Genomic DNA, 24,981 nt, shown 5'->3' with positions numbered 1-24,981 from the left:
CAGAATAAATACACAGCAATTTCTCCCTCGAGGGCTTATCATACCTGGAGAGTATGATGAAACCTCCTGCAATATGGCGTCTCATTTTTTTTCCCTAGAAACCCAAGATATTTGTTGAAAATCAAGTAGAATGTACAATGACGACCACGGGGTTCAGGTTTTACACACTTTATTCCTAAAACATTGGCTGCACCATCCATAGCGGCACACAATTGTATGTACACATTTATATACACACACAATTCTCTAAATCTGTGATATAAAATATATAATCCGACAATGTACCTCTTGTCCTCTTATTTGAACACATTAAATTGCTGTACAGGAATTCTGTAGCTATAGCCTATCTTAAAGTCCCCACCACACAAAGGTAAGAACGTGAGCTCCAGTATACTTCATCTGTACACTGTGACAGTAAAAACTGTGGAGAAAATATTTCTCTAAATATTCCTCTAAAAGCAACCTACAGCGAATTCACTTGTCGGTTCTGTAATTAAGACAATTACATACATGACAAACCATTTTCAATTCATTTAGGAAGGCAATATGCAGCTTCCTGTCTTTATATAATATAAAAGATTAAGAAAGTACACATTTAAAAACGTACAATAAATAAGATATATGCAGGCATTTCAACAGGATAAAACCTGACCCAAACGGCACTTTCAGGCCATTATCAGGACTTTGAGTTCATTGAGATGGACACTTGGCATGAACTGGGCAGCCTGGCCTTGCTGTAAGTGCGCTGTCTGATTGAAGTGGCTTTGCCCAGCCTGCGGCGGCAGTGCAGTGATGCGGTGTCTGTTGTGAGAAATCACGGCAACACTTGTGCAGAAGCCCCTAATTTGTTAGAGCATGTTCATTATGAAGTTGTGCATTTGGTTGAGCACAACAAAGTGCACGGGCAGACAAGAGCGCCGGTCCTGAGTCGCTGGGTCACAGGTCAGCCATGACAAGGCGTTATACTGTTCCAGCACAAATCTGCAAAAACAACAAATGTGTATCAAATCCTTTATTCATCTAAAAATGTGGATAGTTTATCTAAAAATGACAATTATTTCATTAAATAAACCTGCACATGTCATTCCAAACACATAAGACTTATGATACTTAAAATATTTGGGTCTACATTTAAGATCTGTGTATTTGAATTGCATATAAAATTTCCATCCATTTGAATTCCACAATTTTACCATAAACTAATCAACTTATTGTGGTGTAGCTATATATGTCAAACACACATACATAAATGAAAGAGGTAAGATTTCTGCACTCGGCACAATATATATATATATATATATATATTTAATGGCTTTAAAAGAAATACTTTCTGGAAAGCGATTTATTCATAAATCAAATCCAGTCTGGAATTTATAATAAATCAGTGGCTCTCCTTGTAACAAGTATGAAATAGCATCAATGAGGAATTATTTCATAAAATGTACAGAAATATATTAGAGACGAGGGAGACAAGGAAGAGTGTCTGTAAGGGTTAAAGCTGATACCTGAGCACATCTGAGGTATGGCTGGAGTCCAGAGGGTGAGAGTGTTTACTGTGCAGCAACTCATCTGACTGCACTGACGAAACATTAAGGTGCAGAGAAGCCTGACAGGAAGACAAAAACATTCATTATACGACACCTCTGCAGCTCTGTTAAACAGATTAGATTGTGAAACATGATTTGGACAATAAAGCTGTAATGTATCTCTTGAGTGAAATGATTATTATATTAACTGAACAGCTTACCTTCAGGAAGAGAGGACATTGGTTCTTTGCCTGTGGGCAGGAGGACCAGAACCAGTCAGGAAGTGGGCCGGCTTTAGCCGTGGACACAAAGTAGCCCAGAGCCATGGGCTGCTGGAGGATGTTGGGAGACTCGTCGTGAGACTCCATCCTGTCTGTGCTCTGGCCCTGAGGACGGGAGAGAGAGAGAGACGGCGAGAGGGAGAATTCAGAGATATGACAAATGACTACAGCCACTTAAGAGTTATATAATAGTATGGATAAAATTCAAAATTATTTCTCATTACTCCTAAACTAAGTTTAGATTTCTATTCCAAATAAACACTGTTCTTTTAAACCTTCTATTCATCATACAATCATCAAAAAAATATTAACCAGCAAAACTTCAGGCCATTTTTTGAGCACCAAATTAGCATATTAGAATTATTTGTGAAGAATAATTGACACTGAAAACTAATGATGCTGCAAATTCTGCTTTACGTCACAGGAATAAAATTAATTTAAAAAAAATAGTATTTAACTGTATTTTTAACAAATAAATGCAGCCTTATTAAACATAAGAGACTTCTTTCAGAAATATTGAGTGGCATTATATGCGGAGCAAATCAGTTTACCTTGCTGCCGTCTCCTCCGTGGTGGTAATGTGAGCCTGGCGACTGTACTGGGGAGGTGGTGGGGGAGTTGGGTAGGATGTTAATGAGATCAGGATCAACCAGGTCGTTCTCCGCCAGCAGGTCTAAGATCCCATCCATGCCGCCCATGCCATCTGTGACATCTGCAAACACAGTGAGAACATATATTAGCCTGCTATACACACAAGCAATAATCAGAAGTGTTTGGTGGGTTGGATGTGAAAGTGTCTGACCGTTGTTGGGATTGAAGGCCTGGAGGCCAGCAGAAGTGGGGAACACGAGGATGTGAGTGCAGGAGGTGTCCTGAGGAGTGTTTAACTGCGACTGCATATTCAGGGTCGTGTTGCGGCCAAACACAGAGCCCGTGGACACGGAGTCTATGGAGAGACAGAACAAGGGAGGGAAGATGATGGACTTTCATCAAATATTCAAAAGGTTCTAAAGGTCTGAAAGGATACAACGAACAAAGGATAGAACAACCGCTCCGTGTGAAAGCGCCACATTAATTACCTGGCATGATGACAAAGGAAGCCTGTGGTTCCATGGCGACTAGACAGGTACTGAGGATGCTGGGACTGTCCGCGGCAGAGATGCCGCACATCCTGCACATTTCCTTCAGTCGTCTGCTGAGAGACTGCAAGTTTCGCCTACTCAACATAATACTCCAATCTGATTGGAGTCAAAACAGCAGTTAGATCAATAACAAAAGGCACATAATGCCAAACACTTGGAATAATTGCAAAACCTACCACGTAACTCCCCATGACCTATCCTTCCGAGCCGGCCAATCACAATGCGCCAAGGAAGTGATGTCATCTGTACGAGGCCCAGGCACCATTCCCAAAGCTTCTGGAGGCCCTGTCGTCGTGCAGAGCCCTTTTTCCTCCGAGCTCTGTGTGAAAACACACAAACGCTCCAGTTAAAAACAGAGGCCCGGGCTTGAGCAAACCAAGTCAAAGAAAGAGAACTCTTGAGTGCTCACCGGTTGGGTACGTCGATGCTGATGATGCAGGTTTCCAGCAGCTCTCCGTACTGGTCTGTGCATGAAGCCAGGAGCCACCTCTGGTCATGTGACAGGCAGTAGGCCACAAACAGCACGTTGTATTTCTGGGCAGCCTCTCCAAAAGTCTCACCCAGCTCTGTCTGTTTGTCCTTCACTGGTGCCAGGACGAACGGCGGTGCGTAGAGATGTAAACACTCCGGTCTCTGAGGAGGGCAAGGACCAAGAGGTCAAAACTATGATTTATTACACCTTATGTATGAAAACTGCACAACTGATCTTTTTTCTGGAAAATGATTTGTGTGTAATCTCAGGTTCAAGCTTCTTTTTTGATGCCACACACCCCAAAAAGAGATGATCCTTTAGAAAAACTTTGTTTTAAAATAAGGCAGATATACGCTACTGGTCAAAAGCTCAAGAAACCTCTCTTATTGTGAATGCTGTAAAGTTTAGGGTGCAAACTTTCGAATGATAATGTCTATTTTCTTGTAAAAAAGTTTCATTCTGTGACCAATAAGAATACAAACTTTTTTTACAGAACATAATATTAAAATAATTGTCATTTTTTAAATAATATTTAATTATTTATATAAAAAAATAAAAACATATACAGTCCATACGGAAAGCATTCACAGTGCATCACTTTTTCCACATTTTATGTTACATCCTACAGCTCAAATTTGAGTGTACATGTGATTTTTTTGTTTTTGTATTTAATAAATTTGCAAAGATTTCAAACATGCTTTTTTTCACATTGTCATCATGGGATATCGTTTGTAGGATTTTGAGGAAAATAATGAATTTAATCCATTTTGAAATAAGGGCCTAAAGTGAAGAGCTGGGAATACTTTCCAGATGCACTGTAAAATATCACAAATACGACCCATTCATTATTAATATATTTTTTTTCCATCTGAACTTTATCACAGACCTTCTAGTACTGCCTTTGAGCCCCTAATTACATTTTTAAAAAGAATGAAAGAAACTGAAATAATAAAAAAAAAAAAGCCTTTGTCTAAGATATTGGCAATTATTCGAAGTACCTCTTTGCTCTGTAGTGCAGTGTCAATGGCCAGGCCGGGGCCGAAGCCTGTTAGCGTTTTGACGTTAGTGGAGGTTGCCAGACGCCGTCTGCACTGAGTGTAAACTGAGAAAGCCAGAGACTTCAGATGCTGTGCATATATATGGCTCTCCTCACTCCAGACCGGCTGCAGTAAGTACTGGCTGGGTATAATCTGGCAGAAGAAAACAGGATGTTTAGAGCCAAGCAATGTGACGTTTAGAGTCAGAAATCACAGATCAGATGGGTTCTTACTTGGACATATACGGCATTCCTGATGTGAGAGGGAAGAGACTGAAGCATCTCTAGATAACAGCGAAGAAGACCCATTGTCCACACACTGGAATTGCCACCTTGGCCTGTCTCCTCATAGCTGAACGGGTTTACGATGTAGATCACTATAGCGGGAGGATAGGTGACAGCATGGGAGTCTCCGTCAGTTGGCACCCCAACCTTCTCTCTCTCCATTGTGCTGTGAGGCAGATAAACCACAGATCAGAGATCACATCTGAGAAAATCAGTAACAAGTTTGTTTGGATGTGAAAGTTGGTACCTCTCTGCAGGCTCAGACTGCACCTGAGGTTGGCTGGTGGCCGATGTGCCATCCCCCAGAGTTCCTGCACTCGGCTGGCTGGACTGCAAGCCCCCGAAAGGAGGCAGTGAGTTGGGCTTGGAAGACGGCATGGTGCCTATGCCCTGAGAGCAGGAGGAAGAGGTGGTGGATGTGGTGCTGGTAGTGTTAGAGGTGCTGTTGGTGGATGGGGCTGCGCTTTGAGCTGCCGTTACAGGGCTGTCAGAGCTGGAAGTTTGCGTAGAGCTGGTTGGGTTTCGTTGGGAAAGCAGTGAGCTGTCTAAAGACTGGGATGCCAGAATGGATGCTGAAGAGATAAGAAATAGTATTAGACCGTTGCATTTACCTTGTCCACACAACATCATAATTTGATTGTGCACATACCCAAGTCTTGACGGCACACTTGTGCGTAGAATTTGAGCTTGTTAAACACCTCGCTGCTGCTGTTGATGGTTTTTGGGAGCCAGTCAGAGAGAGTCTGGTCCGTGAGTCCTTTGGATCCAATATCGCTCACCGTCACAATGCCATCAGCGTGAGACTTGGCGATGGGCCTGTGCTGACCGAGCCTACAGGACTGTTGAACAATAATAAATCATGTCAGGTCGATTTTATTTGTATAGTGCTTTCACAATAAATGTTGTTTTAAAGCAACTTTACTGAAAACCAAGAAATTCATAGATTCATATAATAGTTTCATATAATTAATATAATTCATATAATAATTTTACACAAGTGTACTTTACAAATGCGGATAATGTTGAACATAGTATATATTATTATGCAAAATACACCAAATCAAAGCACAAATCAGATTGCGAGTTCATAACTGAGCACATTCTAACCTCATATACAGCTGTCAAATCTCTGAAGAAAGTTCTGGCTCCATTAAGCAGGGCTTCGTTGTCAGGACACACCACCATGTATCCGATATCCCGCTGAGAGCTGTAGGGGTCCAGCAGAAGCTTCTCCCAGTATGGCAGAGCAAAAGGAGACAGCACCACAAAGTCATACTCATTACCCACCAGTAAGGTGGGGATGGGGAGGGGCTCTGGAGATTCATCTGTGCCTGAGAGAAAGGAGTTGTGTTAATACGCCACTATCATATATAAATGATGCAGAGGATGGTGTGTGTTGAGTCATGCTTACCGTACGATCCCCTGCCAGCCATCTTGTGGAACTGCTGCCAGGTGAGGGGGCCCTGGACTCCCCAAGAGCGCACAGACCTCTTCTTCTGGATGGTGTCCTGCAGGACAGGCTGCAGTGACAGCAGCATCCTCAGCACGTCCTGGGAGAACAGCATGTTCATATCGAAAGCTGCAAGAACACAGAGAGAAGTGTTTTACAAACACCAGATTTGGCTTCAAATAGATTGACTCATAAACCCCTTTAGTTTGAGAAAGCGGTCTGCATGAAATGAAAATTCTCAATATCTGTTTAGATATAACTGGATAGTCCTGGCGACACATGCTGGACTTCTCCAATCATTTCATCCTTTTCTTAAAATCGAATGCCAAGCTCATATTCTGCTCTGTCTTCATCTATTCAAAAACTCATGGACCGAACCAAATCCTGCATGGTTTGGTCGGATTCAGGTCACAAATATGGAACAATTCATCTGTGACATGTCCACATAATCTTTAATATTTGCCAATTCTTGATGATAGAAATGCATAAACACAGTCACTTCTTGAACAAGAACATGGACATCAAAACATGCAAACTTTATTTTAAAGTCATAATGAACAGTTAGCTTATTTAGAAAGATATTGATGCATTCCTCTGTGTTGGTTTATGATTTACCTTATAAATCTGATAGAATGGTGGACATTGTTCCCAGATGAACGTTATAAGCAAGACTCACAACTGGGGCTGGGCGATAAGACGATAACGGTAATTATCGCTATATACTTTTCCTTGATAATACGATAACAAGAGCTTGTTAAAAGTTAAATATAATGTTTATATGACAAAGGCAGAATGAAACCGCGCTACTCTTATTTAATCTTTCAATCTACAAATCTTCATCATTTACCAAGGATTCACTGTAGTAACAAGTGCACCAAATTATATTTTTAATGTAGATATATATTAAAGGAGTAATAGAATATATTTACTGTATTTTTTGTGTTTGTGCAGTTGTACTAAATATATTTAGACTACTGTTTTTCATACAAACACCTGGTATTGAGGTTTTAGCTGTGGTTATTATGATCTAAATATATGATACTATAGAAGAACAACAGTTAATTTTAATAACACTAAAACAGACAGAATAAGAAAATTTCACCATATTAAATAGTAGTCATCATTTTTTTACAGATGTTATTGCTTTTGACAAACAAATTTACATCTGCATGCGAACTCAAGGCACTACTGTCACCTAAAGCTACTATCAAATCATTTCTAAGAGACAAAAAAAAAAGAAAAAGAAAATGTAATATTATTAATACTGCAGCCTGCACTGCAAAACTGTGCTGAAGGTACACCAAGTTCATGATTTTTTTTTATCACTCAATGCAAAAAATAAGACATTGTTTGTTATATTAAGCGATTATTAATTTAAATTATTTTTAGTCATCTTGTGGACCCCGACTCTTTGGTGTTGAACCATTGCTAAAAACCTTGCACTGAATGAGCAGTGTAAAAGTAAAAGAATAAAAAATAAATAAAAAATAAAAAAACCGAGGAAGTCTCACCATTGCGTTTGGCCCAGTGGTGTAAAGAGGAGCTCTTGACCAGCGTCTCATCGACTTTTCCTCCAGACATGTTGTCCATGAACTGTCTGCCGTGCTCCAGAGCCAAGTAGCAGTCACTGTAATAGTCCCTCTCCTCCAGGCGCATGGGGGGCTTGAGACTGGTGCTGGGATGTTCTGGCCTGATGATTGGGGAGAAGGGGTTAGTGCACAGATCCTGCAGCAGGAGGATTAGATCATCCGGGACCTGCTCTTTAATGGCCGCCCCTCTCTGAAGAGAGGCTGTGCGTACAGCCTCAAAGTGCTTCTCAGCCTCGCGTCCGGCATCCGAACCCCGTCCCATGATGTCCAACTCGTCCTCCAGAAAGAGGCCTGCCCCGTTGCCATAGCGTCGGTTCATGACCGCGCTAAAACCGCAGGAGCAGGGGTCCATGCTTGAGTACTGCGAATCCATGTTGGGATCGCTGATGTAGACGCCCACATCCGCCCCCGTAATGTCCATGTTGCAGACGCAGATGCAACAGCTGTCAAAGTTGCAGTCCTTGAAGAGGTTCATGACCGACTCGGAGAGGATGAGGGTGACGTATAGGCTGTGAGCTTCTGGGATGGAGGGCACGGTGGCCGGCTCTACCGAATTTAGAGGTCTGCAGGTGGAGGGGGTAGAGGCGGGAGAGTAGAGGTCGGAGTTCTCGTATTTCAGCGAGCTTTGGACGCTGGCAGGGCCTCTGGGGGTGCGCGGGGTCCGGGGCGTTCGTGGCGTCGGGGCAGAGATTCGAGGGGTGGCAGGGGAGGGCAGGATGCCAGCGCCGCTGTTGCTGGGCGGGGCGCTGTTAGACATGAAGGTGTTGTGTGTCTGAGGGGTGCAGCTCTGGTCCTGCTCCACTGCACTTCCTACACTAGGGATGTTACTGTTAAAGAAAAGGAGAAAGTGTTACAAATAGTGGCTACAATATCAAACCAACTTATTCGGATGATAAATAGTACAAGCGTACATTTCAAGACTGTGTGACAGAAGACTGTTTAGTATTAAAAAAAAAGTATATAAAAAAAAAAAAAGGTATATTATCTAAAATGATGGCCACTTTTTGATCATCACACAGTGGAAATCTATAGTTACCTCCTAAAATCCTCCTTAAGACAAGTTTTTAAAGTGATTCACAGCCAAACTTTCTTTAGATTCAGCATAAAAGCTGCAACATACGTCTACAGTACACTGTCTGGCCAATAGAAACAGATTAGGTAGGTATAGTAAAGTGTTTTTTTTGGATGTGCGCAAGAAAGATTAAATTTACCTACAGTAGCCAACATTTGAAGTGGATCAAAAACTTCATCAAAAGTTAGTTGTAGTTAGATCTAGGCACACATCCTAAATTCTAGTTTAATGCTCTGGACACATTCCTCAATTAAGGCAGCACTATCATTAATACTGAATGTCTATTTTGGGATGGCAGCTGCTTGGACCATAAACAGCAGAGAAGAGTGTGCTCTGCGCTTGTTAAAAACCTGACCTACTTACTTACCCCCACCTGCTAAATATGCACAACCCCCCCCCCCCACTCCTCCTAAATAAGGTAAATCAATCTGTTTAAAAGCCTTTTAGGCTTCCATACATGCCAACAAGCTGATGAAAGCTTGAATAACTCAATGTCTCATTAAAGGTTTGTTTGTTGCAAAAGAACAATCAACACTGTGAAACACTCAAATCTGTTAGGGATGAAGAAAATCCCTGATTTCTTGGCTGTTGTACCTGTCCTTGTTGAGGAAGGTCATGGCTGCCATCGGATGCAGCATCTCCAGTTTGCCGACTGTCCAGCTGGGCCGGTACACACACTCTTCTGGAAGCTTGATGGGAAGCATACACTGGCTGGGCAGCATCTTCAGAGGGGCGTAAAGGGAGCAGCCGACGAGCGCTTGGCAGGACTCTGGTTTAAACACGTAGGAGAAGTCCTGAAGATACGATAAAGAAAGAGTCTTGTGTCACAAAATACCTCTTCCTGAAAATATCCCTGGGAATCGACAGCAGTAATTAAGTCCTACCTTAATCTCTGAGGGTTTGGGGCTGCAGAAACCCTCCTCCACCTCCATCTTGAAGTTCCCGCTGATGGCCCCATCCAGGAGAGAAAGGCCAGCTGCTGATTCTGTATTGCCCATGTTTATAGGAGAGTAGCCCATGATGATGTGCTGCTCCAGTGACGGAGGGGTTGGGAACATCTGGTGCAGGTCAGCAGAGCCTAGATCAATAAACACACAATGAAGGAACAGAATTTTGGCACTACAAACAGAAAATAGGTAACAGATGCTTGCCATTAATGTCTCAGTCTGTGACGACTTGTGCAGCACTAAAACAGTTTTTGTGTAACAAAATAGTATTTCCTAATAAAAATAAAAAACATAAAAAGCAAATTTTTTTAAACTGTTACAATCAATTATTACAGCAGTTACTGTTATAGTTAATCATTAATATTTTGAAATAGCTTTTATTTTAATATGTTCAGTTTTATTCTAATTTACGTTTTAGTAATTTTGCTATATGAAGTTTTGTACTTTAAGTTTTAAAATTTTTAAAATAAATAAAGCAAAAGCAACTCTTTTCCAAGATTTGCATCTAATATTTATATTCTGATATTCTAATATTTAAATTCATTTAATGTTTAAATGATATTTATAATATCCAATATATAAGGCATTTCTACAAATTTAACAGCATAAAGTTCAAAATTTCTAATTTCTCTATGGATAATGAGATCTCATTCTGACATATTCTAAACCAAAGTGCTCACACACTCCCAGTAACAGTTATTAAAACACATGTTTCAGTAATGATGCAGATTCAGCAGGGGTCATGAATTGAGGCACATACAAGGCAGGGGGTCTGGCGCTGCAGGTTTTGGTTCTTTCCCTCCAAATCTTTCCTCTGCTCCACCAGCAGCTCTCCTGGATCCAGGCTGTTTGGAGGAAGACAAATAAATGCTCACTTTGATTGCTCTACTGTTTCCCCTAGTTCAGCAAATAAAGAACTTTATGACCACCTAAAAGTTTTTCTAATGAGAAGGGAAATCATTAGAAAATTTGGCTTCAATTTGAATATCGCCGTATCCAACAGATTCATAACTGCTGGAGCTTCACAAATGTGAATCATACCAAAAAGTGGATTATGATATTACGCTTTAGTTAAGTTAGGACCGCTAGCATTCTCACTTTCCACATCACAGGTAGCTGGCGAGCTCATACGAGTACTAACCGTCAGGTCATCCTCGTCAGAGTTAAAGAGGTTGTCCAGGTCATTAATGGACACGACCAGATCTGTCTCATGAATCAAGCTGGTGGTAGGAAGTGGTTTACTGCCACCTGACCCCTGGGCATCTGTGTGAAAAGATGTGTTCAAGACAACCCTCAGAAACATTTCCAGAAACAACAAATTTATTTTTTTATCAATTTAAGGAAATAATACTCACCATCCGAAGATAACCCACTGCCATCATCCCTCTAAAACAAAATGAAAATGAAAAATAAATAAGACTCCTCACTTTGAGAAACCTAACCTTATAACATTTTTGGATGAAAATCACTGCCGGACCTTATTTTTCTTCCCGATCTCCCTCTCGGCTCCAGGCTTTTTGTCTTTATCAGAGAAAGTAAACTCCTCGTCTCCTTCCACAAAAGCATAAGGATCAGATTCCCGCTCCTGGTCTCCATCGCACACAGCTGCAGAGAAATGCTGGTTTTTCTTTTGCTCGTACATCTTCACCAGTTCTTCCGACACTTTCAGAGGCCTTTTGGAGGAGGACATAAACCTGCAAAAATCACCCCAAACAATGTTACCTCTATTTAGAAAAAAAAATAAAAAATCAATAATAACCGATCAGTTACACCACTACTACTTTTTTTGTATTTACCATGATAGCTTAATAGTTTAATGTGAATTTGACAAATGTGACACTAAAAGACAGACCAATAACTATAGTTTCCTTTTCAAGAAATTAGTACTTTAATACATCCCAATGTTAATTTAATGTTTTAAATAAATATGTAATCTAACTTTTTTTTTTCATTGTAAAATCTAAAACATGCATTTTATATTTTTTATAATAGAATGCCACATCTCAATAAACATATTTACATAATAATAAAAATGATGGTTATAAACCTGCCCTATGGCCAGCCAAAGCCACTAAATCAAAACAACAAGTGTGTAGCCAAAACCTGAAGTTGAACCCTCCTGACGCTGACATAGTCAGTGGTCATTGTTTCAGCAGCTGCTGACTATTTATCTGTTCATTAGGTCACACAGAGTGCACCATAATACAGGGCCAGAAGGAGGGTCCAATTTAACCTATCTGCCACTGCAATCAACTAACATTACCAATTAGTCAGACTGCCTGATGTTATTGACAACCACTGAAGCAAAACGTCTTGCAAAAGGGCCAAAGTAATGTTCTTTATAGAAGCATTACTTGCCTTTTACTTTATTAAGATGTTAAAAATCTGACCTATTCTTAGGCAAGTAAAAAAAAAATGCTTCCTTTTTTAAAAAGGCAAGGACATGTTTTGAACAGCAATTAAATGTTTTTTTTATGAGGATCCATTTCGCCTGCCAAACGAAAGCTGTTGGTATTCAGTTCTACAAAGCCAAATAACTTAACTTATTTTTAATTGCACTTCTCAAGGTAAAAAATGAGTTGTTGGCATTTAGTGCAATAATATCATAATCAACACCATATCACTATTTAGTGCACAAGGCTAGAGAACTCACTCTGTAACTGACACAACACCATCCTGGCCTCCGGCCCTGTTACCGTCTTCATAATGCTTGACCACAGGAAGCTGAGGTGTGTGGAAATCTGCATTCTTCCCACCAGGCACCCTAAAGTACCTCCAGGGGCTATGTGTTGTGTCCTCGTTGGGGTTTATGGCAGAGCCCACATACACAGTGGCTTCTAGGGACTCTGGGTATGGAGGTGGGCAGGGTAAGGGTAATGGGTCTAGTGAAGAATCATCAGGGGGTTTCTGGGGCACCAGGCAAGGCTCAGAGGAAGGAGGGTAGAAGTGTTGGTGCAAGGGCGAGGAGGAAGCCTTTAGGCCGTCGACCGTCTCCTCTCCACGCTCACAAGGGTGAGGGCTGAGCGGCGGGGGCTGAGGGGAGCCAGCCATCTCATCAGCTGAGCTGTGCATCATTGGGGTTTTGCTGGAAGTGACGTCAGCATGATGGAGGCTGGGGTAGCGGCTGTCCTCGTGGCCCTGCAGACACAGTCTGTGAACAGCATCTCCCTGCTCCATGTTGGGCTGCTCTTCACACAGAGAGTTGCGGTGGTGGAAGGGCGTCTGGGGTCTCTTCTGCTGCTTGTCTCCTTTCTCCAGCTTCTCCGCCATCTTGTGTTTGGTAGAGGGCAGGGGAGGCTGGCCAGCAGATGGAGGATGCCCTGGGGTGCTACATGCCCGCTGTTTCTGGTTCTTGAGCCTGGAATGAAAAGCGAAAGCTCAATGTCATCAGCTGGCTACATTCATACATTAATCTTTGTTAATTACAGGTCATTTGTTGCAGCGTGAGCATACCTTGAGCAACTGCACTGTGACCTCTGAGACGACTCTACAAAGTCCCAAACAGAAGCTTTGTCCGTTTCTTCCTCGCCAACTCCGTTAGACATGGTCGAAAACTTTCTCCTGCAAAAATAAACCATACCAAACCCCTGAAGTTGCTTTGTTTTTACTCAATACATTTCCCATTGCCAGGTAATTTGCTCTGGCTGATCAGTCAAGCTGCAAGTTTTTATATTCATACTTGTTCTGGGCTCGGTTCATATTGCACTCCTGCCAGACTCGCTCCACCATTTGGCTGGCTAGCCGGCGGGGGATCTTGCCTCCGTGATGACTGCTGCTGTCCACATTAAAGGCGCCTGACATAGCTGAGAGTTTCACCCATTTCTGGGCAGGCTGAGAAACTGCAATGGTGGGGGGGGGGGGGGGTCATTACAGCTAAATGTTTTGACAGCAGCAGAAAATCCAAGTGCATTGATTGTCTGGTCTTACTATGCATAATTCATAACTGAACATTTTAATACAAAAATGTTAATGTTAAAGCCATGTGAATATAGGCTTTTTACTTTTTCTACAATGGTTTTTTGATGACAAAATAATCCCTGCATCCAAAGAGCACAGATTATTTTTATAATAGATAGATTTTTCTCTGCATCTAAAATGTAATATTATGATGTATTAAGATGAAAATACATAAATCAATCACATAGTGTTAACAACATCCATTAACTCAAACCGAAATCAAGTTACTTATGTCGAACTAAATTGTTTTTCTTTTCTTCATTTCTTCAGAACAATCGAGAATAAAGTGGTGGTACCTGCTTGAGCCTCCTCAGGTGAAGTGGGAGGAGTCAGAGTGACTGAAGAGATGCCAGTATCTCCATGGATCATGTGACTGTGCTGAACTCCTGAGTAAGAGCTCGAGGAGGTGGAAGAGCTCACTGCCACGACCGGGATGTCTGACTGGGCCACCAGCACCAGGCTGGCAGGGTACACCATCCTCACTCCAGCTGCGCCACATGAATGATTACTTGCACTCTTATTACACATTAATTGAGATGACGTTCATCTGTTCAGCTGACTTACCAACAACAACCTCGACAGCAGCCAAGGAATCGTCCTCCCAGTCGAGGTCATCCATCTTGTCGTCCGTGACCTCCTTCGTGTTGGGGCCTATGGGATAGAACTGTTTCCATTCTTCGATCAACTTCTGGGTCGGTGGATCTGACAGCTTGAAGGACTGGCCCGTCAGAGTCCCGCTCAAACCGTACGGAGAGAGGATCACTGGGGGAAAACAGGCAGTATATGAGATAACTGCAAGTGTGACACTTCCTGGTAAAGTCTCAGTTCACTTTGTGGTAACCTAAAAACATGAGAACGAGAATCGCTTAAGGCCACAAAGAAAGCCAGAAAACGAAAGTCAAGAGATCTGTCAATAATTTAGTTCACACTAGATCTGAAGCACGACAATAAGCGTCATGCAACATGTTATTAGATGTTAACATATATCTATACATCTGTATCCATGTGTTATTTTAATATCAGGATATTTTTTATATATATATAGATGACATTTTATTTCAGTTTTATGATAAACATTTTTGATATTTTAAGTTCACATTTTTTAAGTAAAAAAAATATTTATAAGTTATATATATATAATAACCCTGATATAATGAATGTTTAAACTATATTTTAAAACTATGATCCATTTTTCCCCCTATGATTGTTAGATGCATAACATTTCAAAAGAAATGCATTCATTTTAAATATTTTTATTTGTAGCATTTTTAACCTATTTCCTGTCACTCTGTTGATCAATTTAAGTTGTCCTTGCAGAATAAAACTATTTATTTCTTAAAAGTGTAGCTTTAATAGATTTGCGTGCAGTTCTTTTAAAGCTAAACGAAACTGACTGGAACACAAACGGTTGCATTATCTCCACTCCTCCTCCTACAACTTCTGAAGCTTTCCACACCTACAATTACACTTTATTCAAAACTGTGGTGAGATCTGACCTGTGCTGATACAGTGAGTTTCATGACACTTTAACACAAACCAAACACACAAGGCAAGTGAAAATTTGGCGTGTCTCAACACGTGTACGAGCAATTAAAAAAAAATATTCACAATGCTAGAGAGGTCATATAAGTTTATAATAGGCTAATTAAGCATATTGTTAGAAGCAAGAAAGATCACATTGCAGCTATAGTAAAAAAAAAAAAAAAGCTACATTACTGGTTAATTTCCATGTAGATAAGCATTACTTGTGAGGATGTTTGGCTTCATTATTCAAGACAATAAAATATGAAGGGATAAGAAGAATAGGTGCACTTGGCATTCAACATTACTGTTTTTGCAAAAACACATAACAGGAGTCTAACATAAGCGTTAGGGCCCTTGGGGAGACAGTTAATGAACTAACACAAGCCAGACAACTGAGCACAAGCCCTGTGAACGAGCTCTGCCAAAGTCAATCTTCAACCATTAGACTGAGAACAGCTGGAATAAAAAACCAAACGAAATCAATCAATCTGTGACAGTTAGCCACTTACAATGCAGCACAACCAAGCATAAGATAAAGAGAGTTTTTTTCCTCTTAATACAAGTTAAGTCCTACAAAAACCATGGTTTTGACATCAGAGCTCAATTTGTATTTAACCTGGAATAACAGCATTTCTTAAGGTGGATTAAGGACTAACGCTGATCTAACATGGGAGAACAGGCTGAGAAGAAACACAGATGCATCTTGTTCAGGGTAAAACATACTGTTCCAAGCGTTAATGCTAGTCATAAGCTTGTGAACTCAGCACCCTGGAGGGAACGGTGGTGATGTAACAAAGCTGAAAAGCAGAGAAGTACTGAATCTGGAAAACACCTCATCAGGGCCACAGTGGCGCTACACTGAGATAATGACTGCCACGAGAGAAGCAGTGTCTCAGAGGTGTTAACTAATGTAGGACTGTGCCCTTGAGCTGAGGAGAAAACACGTGTTTGCCACCAGTCTGACTGCTGAGGCAACGACAAACCACGAAAAAAGAACAGAACAAAGGGGAGGGCCTTTCATCTTTTCTTTTTCAACACTAAAGCGTAATATTCCCTCTCAAGTCTACTGTCATTATGTGATTCACGGTGAACACTAGACTTTCCGCTTTTTGTATATCAATACAACTGTGGCTTAATTTGAGTCAAAAAAATACAAGTCTGCAAATGAGTTAACTGCATTATTTTCATATAGACACTTAAGTCTGGTCCACATCCTGGTTCAAGTCTGGTCCAACAGGCGGGAAATGGCCATGAATGTTAAAAGTAGAGTCTAGTTGATTCTGAAATCAGAATTAGTTGAACAACTGCAACATTTATTAACACTACCTTTAAAAAAAAAAAAAATATTTGCAACAAAATAAATAATGGTATTGTTTACTGTTTATTATTACTGTAATTTAAGTTATTTTAAATTACAATTTAATATTACTTCTCTATTTTTCAAATTTATATGCAACTAATTTTCAGCATCATGATCATTCTGATCCCTCAGAAATCATTCTAATATGATTTTGTGCTCAAGAACAATTTCTTACTATCATCAATGTAGAAAACGGTAGTGCATTTCAAAACATTTGTGAAAACCATTTTTTTTCTTTTTTTCTGGATTATTTAATAGAAAGTTTAAAAGAACAGCATTTATTTAAAATAGCCTTCCTTTATAACATTAGAAAATGTTTACAGTTTTACAGCCACTTTTAATAAATCTAATGCATCATTGAATAAAATAATGAATTTCTTAAAAAAAAAACCTAACTAATATCAAATTTTTTGATAAATGTAATGCATCCTTGAACTAAGCATTAATTGTACAGCCAGAAAAAAAATATATTTGAGATTTGTCCATTTAACAAATTAGTGCTATTAAAAATTTACTAAGTAAGTGTTAGATAATGGCAAATTAAATAAGTATGATACAAATATAGAATATCAACCAAAAAATATATATATATATATATATATATATTTTGTTAACCAACAAGAAATGATTTGTGTGTGCAACAATCAAGACAGAGTGTAGATGTCTACTGATAAGCAACGCTCCTACCTTGAACCGAGCTGCTGCTCTGCTGGGCCAGAGTCAGGTGCTCCTCACTCAACAGATAGACAGGCTGGTGCTGGTTAATCTCCACGCTGGTGCACACGTTACTGTCTCCATGAACGAAGAACGTGAAGGAGCAGGACAGGTGCTCACTGCAAAGAAGGAGGAACAAATGGAGGATCACTCGAGGGTCTGGAGTTAAAGCCTGAGAGAAAGTAGCTCACTTCCTGGAGGTCTCTGAGAATGGTGTGTTGACAGCTGAGGTCTTCACAGTGTTTTTTCAGGCTTAGTGCTCGGAGAGCTACAGTCAGTGACTGAACCTTGACCAGGAGTACTATGAAAAGGTTTAGGAAATACTACAACATTAGATGCATGAGTCTTCAACTTTGGGGTTTTATAAAGTTTTTAATTAAATCCTAGAACACATAATGGACGAATCGCACTTCTCCAAGTTAACATCTCCACACCTGTGAATGTGTGACCCAAAGGCTAGACTAAACAGCTGTTACAGTGTAACCAAACATCCAGATGATGAGTGATCAAACTCAGGCATTCAGAAAACACCAACCGAAACCACAGTTTGTGTGTTTTTTTTCCAGAAGCCTAAATTCTGAAAAACTGTTTGATTCTTAAAGAGAATCTGAAATGCTTTCATAAGGGAATTAACTATGCAATGCTGTACAGCAAAAACAACAACAGTAAAATATACACAATACGTTATTAATCATTAAGGATAAAAATGTACAGTTAGTCTGTGTGGGAAAACAATTATGTCATCTGCAATGCTTCATGGGAGTGGGCAGCTGCTGATGAGCTCGTCTGCCGCCATTACTGTTTCCATGGTAACAGCGGGATTTCTGCTCAGGATGCTTCTTTTGTTAATAACTCTGAAATCATACTGACTTGAGGCTTCTTCAGAACTTTTTAATGTCAGACTGCAATGGAAATTCACCCTGTCTGACTCTCTAAATGCATGTTATTGATCTTATTTGTGAACAATTCATCAATGCATTACATTTTTGGACCTTGAACATTTAAAATATATATAAATATAAATAATGTACATCAAATTCTAAGTCACTGTTTGATTTCTGTGGCAAATATTCTTATACTACAGACAAACAATGCTCTCTTTAATGGCATTTACAATCGGACTTTCTAGAACTCTACAGTGGCAGCTCTCTGTTTGCATGCCTGAACACAGAAGCTCATTCTCATTCAGAAACACCAATACAGAGAACCATCCCTTCCTGTCTTTAAGCCAACAGTGCATGCATGCTCTCACTGGAGGGATCGAGTGTTGACCCCTGGTAACACCAGAGGGTACAGCGCCAACATCACTCTGTGCAATGCACTGGACGTATAAGAGAACAAGAAAGAGAGAGAAAAATGGGGAAGCCTGCGTTCCTCAAATGTCTGTCGAGCAGTGTCCTTACAACACATCTCCAGCAATCCACTACAAACCTCACACAGACCGATAGCACTCCAGCGCGTATGCACTACCATTCAAAAGCTTGATGTCAGTATGATTTGTTTTAAAGTAATTAATACTTTTTAATTCATTAAAAGTTACAGTAAAGACATATTTAGTAATAATAAAAAACTCAAACTTTCCATTCAGCAAAAGAATCAAAAAGCAGCACAACTTTTTTCAGTATTGAACATTAGACATGTCTCTTAAGCAGCAAATCAGTGCATTAGAATGATTTCTGAAGTATCATGTGACACTTAAGACTGGAGTAATTATGCTGAATTCAGCTTTGCATCACAGGAATAAGTTACACTAAGTTAAAATATATATTTTTTTAATTTATTCAAATTGAAAATGCATATATGTGACCCAGGACCACAAAACCTGAGATTTAATAATCTGACAGCTGAATAGGTATGCTTTCCATTGATGTATGGTTTGTTAGGATAGGACAACATTTGGCCGAGATACAACTATTTGAATATCTGGAATCTGAGGATGCAAAAAAAAATAAATAAATAAAAACATTGAGAATATCACCTTTTAAATTGTCTAAGTGAAATCCTTAGCAAGGCATATTACTAATCCAAAATTAGGTTTTGATATATTTTTACGGTAGGAAATTTACAAAATATCTTCATGGAGCATGATCTTTACTTAATAGCCAAATTACTTTTGGCATAAAAGAAAATTTGATATTTTGACCCATTCAATGCATTGCTGGCTGTTGCTACAAATATATCCTTGTTACTTAAGCCCAGTTGTGTGCTCCAAATATCAAATTTAAAATTACTGTTTTTTCTGTATTTTTCATCTAACATATGCAGACTTTGTAAACATAAGAGATGTTTTTTTTTTTTTTTACTCCCCAAACTTTTAAACGCTAGTGTATCTTCAGAGCTCAGTGTGACCTGACAGCATTAGCAGCACCTATCTGCCTTGTTTATATATATAAAAAAAAAAAAAAAAATCACCAGAAAGCCGTGAGTACCAATGTTCATTCGGAAGAACTCTGGATGTCTGACATCTTTTTAAACTCAGGCAGAGCTGAACAAGTGAAAGCGAAATGGTGGTTCCTGTTGACCTACCTAGTGTGAAACCGCACAGTCAGTGTTTTGTGAGAAGAGTAAGCTCTTCATTACAACTTCGACGGAGGAAGCAGCCATACTTTCCAGCTCTTGCATCCTTAACGGACACCACGTGCACCGTGCACACACACCCACAGCAGGAAGCCATATCCTCCCACCCACAGACACACCACAACACCTCTGCCCTGAGGGAACCAATGACATCTGTTCAAATGAGACAGACAATTAAACGGACCGCATCTTTTGCCCCTCCCTACGTTATTCGAAGGTTTCACTTAAGACAGGCACTTCATTAGGATGACGACATGCTCTGGTGCTACTCTCATGCAAACAAACAGAGCACCCCGGGAGGTTACGCGACAAAATCGCTGGCTTCCAGAGCAGGAGCTCTTCCTCACACAAGAATGCCAACAGCCTGATGTCACTCGTCTGCTGCGACAAACAGCGAGGATCATACTGTGAAATGCTGCAGCTTACAGCATGCATCCGCATCGCTGGGCATGAAAACACACCAGGTTATCAACAAAACGTAAACAGTTTGCGCAATGTCTCCTTTACCTTTTGTTGATGGGCTTCTCATCCTTCTCGTAGGGTTTGACGAACCACTTGCCGATACGAATGAAGGATCGGTTCATGAGGCAGCGCTCCAGCAGGTTATGGATGGCTTTGAAGAGCAGCGTTCGGCACTCGTAGGTCAGGCCGCTATCCCACGAACCGTCCTCGTTACCTGTGAGACACAGAGGACTCGATTATACCCACATGCTCAACTGCTGCTGCCCCAATTAAGACCCTTCACATTACTTTGTAGTTACCCATAATGTATATGGTAAAGAAAAATGTATTACAACGTAGTTCAGACTTTTATTTTAATTTGTTTAATAATAAAAAATGTATTTTTATACAGCAATACAACTGATCAAATGTGAAAGCAAACACTTAAAAATCAAACCGACTCCAAAATGTTTAATTGTAGTCTATTTCTTATTTAATGTTAGGCTAGACAAAAAATTATATTAGGCAATAATGGCTAGAAATCATATCAAGTTGTACAAATGGCACACAGATGATGTCTTTTAATTATATTCTTGGTACACAGAAAAAATATTATTCTTGCAATTATCACCCAAGTTTACAAACAATATTGCATAAATGGTCTGATAGGTGAAGATTTTGTCTACTGGCCTGAATCTCAAGATTTTAGGTTGAGCCCTGCCTATAGCTCAATCTCAGAGTGTTTGTTGTTGAAAGAGTTTTATAAGAGAACAAATAATTCAAAGAACCAGGAAATTAACCCCACTTAGCTTTTTACTGACCAAGTATTGATTGAGCTATTATAGCAATAAAAGGTGGATGAGAAACAGATGTTTTATCTCCCCTCAAACTAAAACTAAAAAAAGAATTAAGCCAAGCCAGCCAATCTAAATAAGCATCGTTAACTTGTCATCATTAACCACAGTTTCCTCTTTCATATGAGAGCTGCTTAGATATATTGAGTAAGGTCTTATTTGTTATGCAAATATCAAGAAAAATAAAGTCTCAAAGTCTCACTGCAGGCACACTGAAAACCTTAAATACCTTTGCTTTGACGCAACTGTTAACAATTAATGCAGTTAGCAAACCTCAACAACTGCAATATCAATAACCGGTCTATGACTAATGTCTGGAAAAACACCTCCAGTCTAACCACCAATTTAGCTACGAAACATTCAGTATCAAGCACAGCTTTACCTCTGACAAGCAAAAGGTTGTCTCCACCTACACGCATTTCTAATGTTGTATGTATATGTTATGGTTTGGAAGGCATGTGTCAGTTTAACAAGCGAGCAGACATACATGATAGGTCATGGTGGACGAGCTCGGCAAAGTTGGGGTCATCTCCCCACCAAAAGATCCAGAGCTCCCGCCGGCCCGGGGTCTGGTGCCTCCGCCACACGCTCAACACGTCTGCCTTCAGGCAGCGACTGAAGCTGCACAGGATGGGGTCCTCCTCCGTCACCGGGAAGAGGATGGGGGACGAGGTGGGGCCCTGCCACACAAAACACTTCCATTTGATCCCGGTGAGGTCAGCCTGAAGGCAAAGAGAGAGGGAGAATGTGTTAGAAAAATCTATCATGTGGGACGGCTCAGCAAACGGTGAGAAAGCCAACAACTCCACTAGGATTAATAGGCAAAAACACAGCCAAAATGGCAATCTAAGTGTCTGATTGTGTAACTTTGATAAACGTAGACAAGTAAGAGAAGTTTTTCTGTGACTAATGCAAGATGACGCCATCTAACACATTGTGAATCAACATATAGGCCTATTTGAAATCCACGGTGAGCATTAAACTCTGAAAAAGGTGGACATTTGCTCAATTGAAGGGTAAGTATCTGAAAAGTTTTCTCATATGCATCATTTGCTTGTCCACGATTCAGTCTACATTCCAGATTATTTCATGTGCATTGATGATAAAAATAAAAACTTCTAACAAAGTTTCTTTACAAAAATCATTTTATGCAACAAGGGAAAGCATATTGTAATCTCACACAATATTCTGTGATTGAAATCACCTTGTTGTCCCATAAATTACAGCTTTTGCAATAAGTGTGTCTTGACTTTAAAATGCGTTTTTAAAAATGTTATAATAAGATTAGCTTTAGTCACATGGGTAATAATTATGCTGAGCAACTAGTAGATGTGTTAACAGTGGTTTAAAATATAAACTGAAACCAATCATAATTTTGCTGAGAAAGCACTGTTTTTACACTTTTTTTTTTTTTGTTGATGTAAAATCGAGCCCCAATTCTAGAATAAGCTGCAAACAAAGATGAGATGACATTTCCATTCATAATCTGTTCAATTTTAATAAATTCACAGTCTGGCCTGGATTAGTTTAATGTAAGTAGTTTATCCAATATGTCCATATAAATATGAACTTTTGGTACAAGAAGGAAGTGAAAAAGAGGCAGACAGGAAGCTCATCATGAAAACTCTGCACTTGTTCACAGATTACTCTACAACTATGAATTGAAGAAAGTAACGTAGGTGTATATAGGAAAATGAGACTTTTATTACCACACATTACATATAAAACGTTGAACAAGCTTTACTAGTATGACCAAGCAGATAATCAGACTAGTTCCTAACAGTAACAAAACCGAAAGCACAATCAAAGCTAAATGGCTATTATGACCTGTTCTTTCTTGACTATGTTTACAAATATCAGGAATTATAATAATGTGACATGAAGAGTAAACCCAACTTCTTTTAACAAATAGTTATCATTTTATTACCCTAGCTGGTTTATCACTGTACTTCTTTTTATTAAAAGTTTCTGAAATGTTATATGTTAAATGAGCCATTATTTAATCAAATATATATGCAAAACAATATGCATACTTTTACAGAATAGAAAGTGAAACTTTAGTTTCAAACACTTGTTTCACTCTAATAACATATTCAAGGTTTTTAACAGAGATTTCTTATTATGACTCCATAAATCAGAAGGTATTGCCAACAGCCAGAAAAACAAATATATTTTCACCGTTTAGGTATAAAATGTTAAATAAACCAAGAAAATGATATATAAACAAACACCTCTAGCTAGATATGTACACAATGAGGAAATGTAGTTATTGTGTCATTGTTTTCATTTTCCATGTAAAAAAAAATGCTATTTTTTAAACTTGGGACAGTTAAATTTGACTTACATAAAATGTTATGATGAAAACAATTACCTGTAAAAAATAAATAAAATAAAAAGCACCCAAAACAATATTTATTTACTATAACCACTGTGTAAAAACCTTCAGAATATAGATAGGAAAAAATGTCAACTTTGGTTTATGTAAGCAAAGTGGAGATTTTTGTCTCAAAAAAAATTTTAAAAAACTTTTTTGGATCAAATAATATATTATAATTAAATCCTACAAGCAAAGATAGACAAAATATAATAAAATAAACACTGAACCTTGAATGTTTTCTTTTCACTAATGTAAAAAAAGACATGTTCTGAAAGTAAACCATCCTATAATCTCAAAATTAGCCATTACATGAAAATGAATAATGGTTTTGCTTTTAGTGTCCTGGATTTGATTGCTGGTGTGACTCTCTCTAAAGCTGGTTTTCTCTTTAAGAGTCACTTCATGCCAACAACTTGCAGCTTGTTCCAGCCAGTTAGTTCAGCAAGTGTTTACCAACGTTAACAAACACAACCTAAATAACACAACAAAGCCGTATCTCAGTCGCCAGCCTCCGTCTACACAACACAAACACACGCCTGGATGTCTAATATTTATTTACAAATCAGCAGCGCTTTAGTTCGTATTAAAATCAACAGGCCTCTGTTTGTTTGATTGACTGGCCGGCTAAAAATGGCTTCTGGCCCTCAGTCAGTTGATCTCTTACCAGACAGAAGAGATTGGAGTGGCAGTCCTCCAAGCTCGCCCCGTTGGGTACAAAACAAGAACTCATCATCAAAGCTCAGTCCGGCGGGCCATCCTCTCTTTCAGATCCCAGGAACAGATAATGCGAGGTGGTTTGGACCGGGACTCTGTTTCTCGGACACGATCAGCAGGACGGCTTCGCGTCCAGGGAGCTAATTAGCTTAGCTCTGCTGTTACTCCGCTAGAGGTTACTCACTTACTAGGAAAAATTGCGCTAAAAACTTCCCGCACGCATTTACCATGATCCGCGATGAGATATTGTTCTCCCCCCAAGAATTGTTACATCATACAAACTGTAATTTCAGCAGTCCGAGGGGGAAGGGAGGTGAATACAGCCCTCCCCCTTTAGCTTAGCATAGCATCGGGCTAAGCTAAGCGAGGCAGCAACAAACAGTTCAAGCCAGAAGAGTTCAGCTTCAAATTTCACTCAAAATCACTCGTTCTTTTCCAGGTCTTCGCCGGACTGTCGTCGACGACCATTCACGGAGACGCTGGTGATGGAAGTAAAAGGTTCTTGTTAAAAAGTACAGTTAAAAGAGGCTGTGCTGTGCTCAGCTGTCTCTCACTGGTTTGTTTGAATACATTGGTCGCATCCTTTAATGGCGGCCGCAGGGACACAACTCTACTCCACTCTACTGTACTCTACTCGGCTTCGACTCGACAGAGCAAAGATTC

General features: G+C 39.7%; 1 protein-coding gene across 2 annotated transcripts; it reads right to left on the bottom strand.

Annotated features, from left to right (window-relative positions):
* Positions 1–152: 152 nt before the first annotated feature.
* LOC113115146 (mediator of RNA polymerase II transcription subunit 13-like) lies at positions 153–24,981 on the bottom strand. 2 transcript variants are annotated; one of them, XM_026282465.1, is made up of 30 exons: positions 24,269–24,977; positions 21,715–21,949; positions 20,440–20,608; positions 17,329–17,474; positions 14,322–14,519; positions 14,054–14,245; positions 13,480–13,639; positions 13,254–13,361; positions 12,454–13,158; positions 11,278–11,494; positions 11,156–11,186; positions 10,942–11,063; positions 10,561–10,645; positions 9,738–9,931; positions 9,448–9,647; positions 7,704–8,608; positions 6,154–6,321; positions 5,850–6,073; positions 5,392–5,581; positions 4,990–5,314; positions 4,692–4,908; positions 4,420–4,611; positions 3,359–3,582; positions 3,126–3,268; positions 2,887–3,045; positions 2,610–2,753; positions 2,359–2,519; positions 1,748–1,912; positions 1,506–1,606; positions 153–981 (listed from the first exon to the last, which is right to left on the bottom strand). In XM_026282465.1, the coding sequence occupies exons 1-30, from the start codon at positions 24,335–24,337 to the stop codon at positions 849–851; spliced, it is 6,282 nt and encodes a 2,093-aa protein (XP_026138250.1). In that variant the 5' UTR covers positions 24,338–24,977; the 3' UTR covers positions 153–848. The 2 variants fall into 2 exon arrangements, with proteins under 2 accessions (XP_026138250.1, XP_026138249.1); XM_026282464.1 differs by having other exon boundaries at positions 2,359–2,753; positions 24,269–24,981.

The sequence above is a fragment of the Carassius auratus genome, chromosome 15, assembly GCF_003368295.1.
Source record: "Carassius auratus strain Wakin chromosome 15, ASM336829v1, whole genome shotgun sequence".
In the NCBI taxonomy this organism is placed as follows: Eukaryota; Metazoa; Chordata; class Actinopteri; order Cypriniformes; family Cyprinidae; genus Carassius; species Carassius auratus.
Note: the sequence above shows the minus strand (reverse complement) of the source record. Positions and strands in the feature narration are given on the sequence as shown.

Bases quoted from the DNA above. Each gene is read 5' to 3' on its own strand.
- LOC113115146 (XM_026282464.1), bottom strand. From the start codon at position 24,337: ATGATGAGTTCTTGTTTTGTACCCAACGGGGCGAGCTTGGAGGACTGC. The intron at 3,583-4,419 runs GTACTTCGAATA...TGCCCTCCTCAG, and splicing joins CTGCACTACAGAGCAAAGAG to AGACCGGAGTGTTTACATCT. The intron at 2,754-2,886 runs GTAATTAATGTG...GTCTCTCCATAG, and splicing joins TTCCTTTGTCATCATGCCAG to ACTCCGTGTCCACGGGCTCT.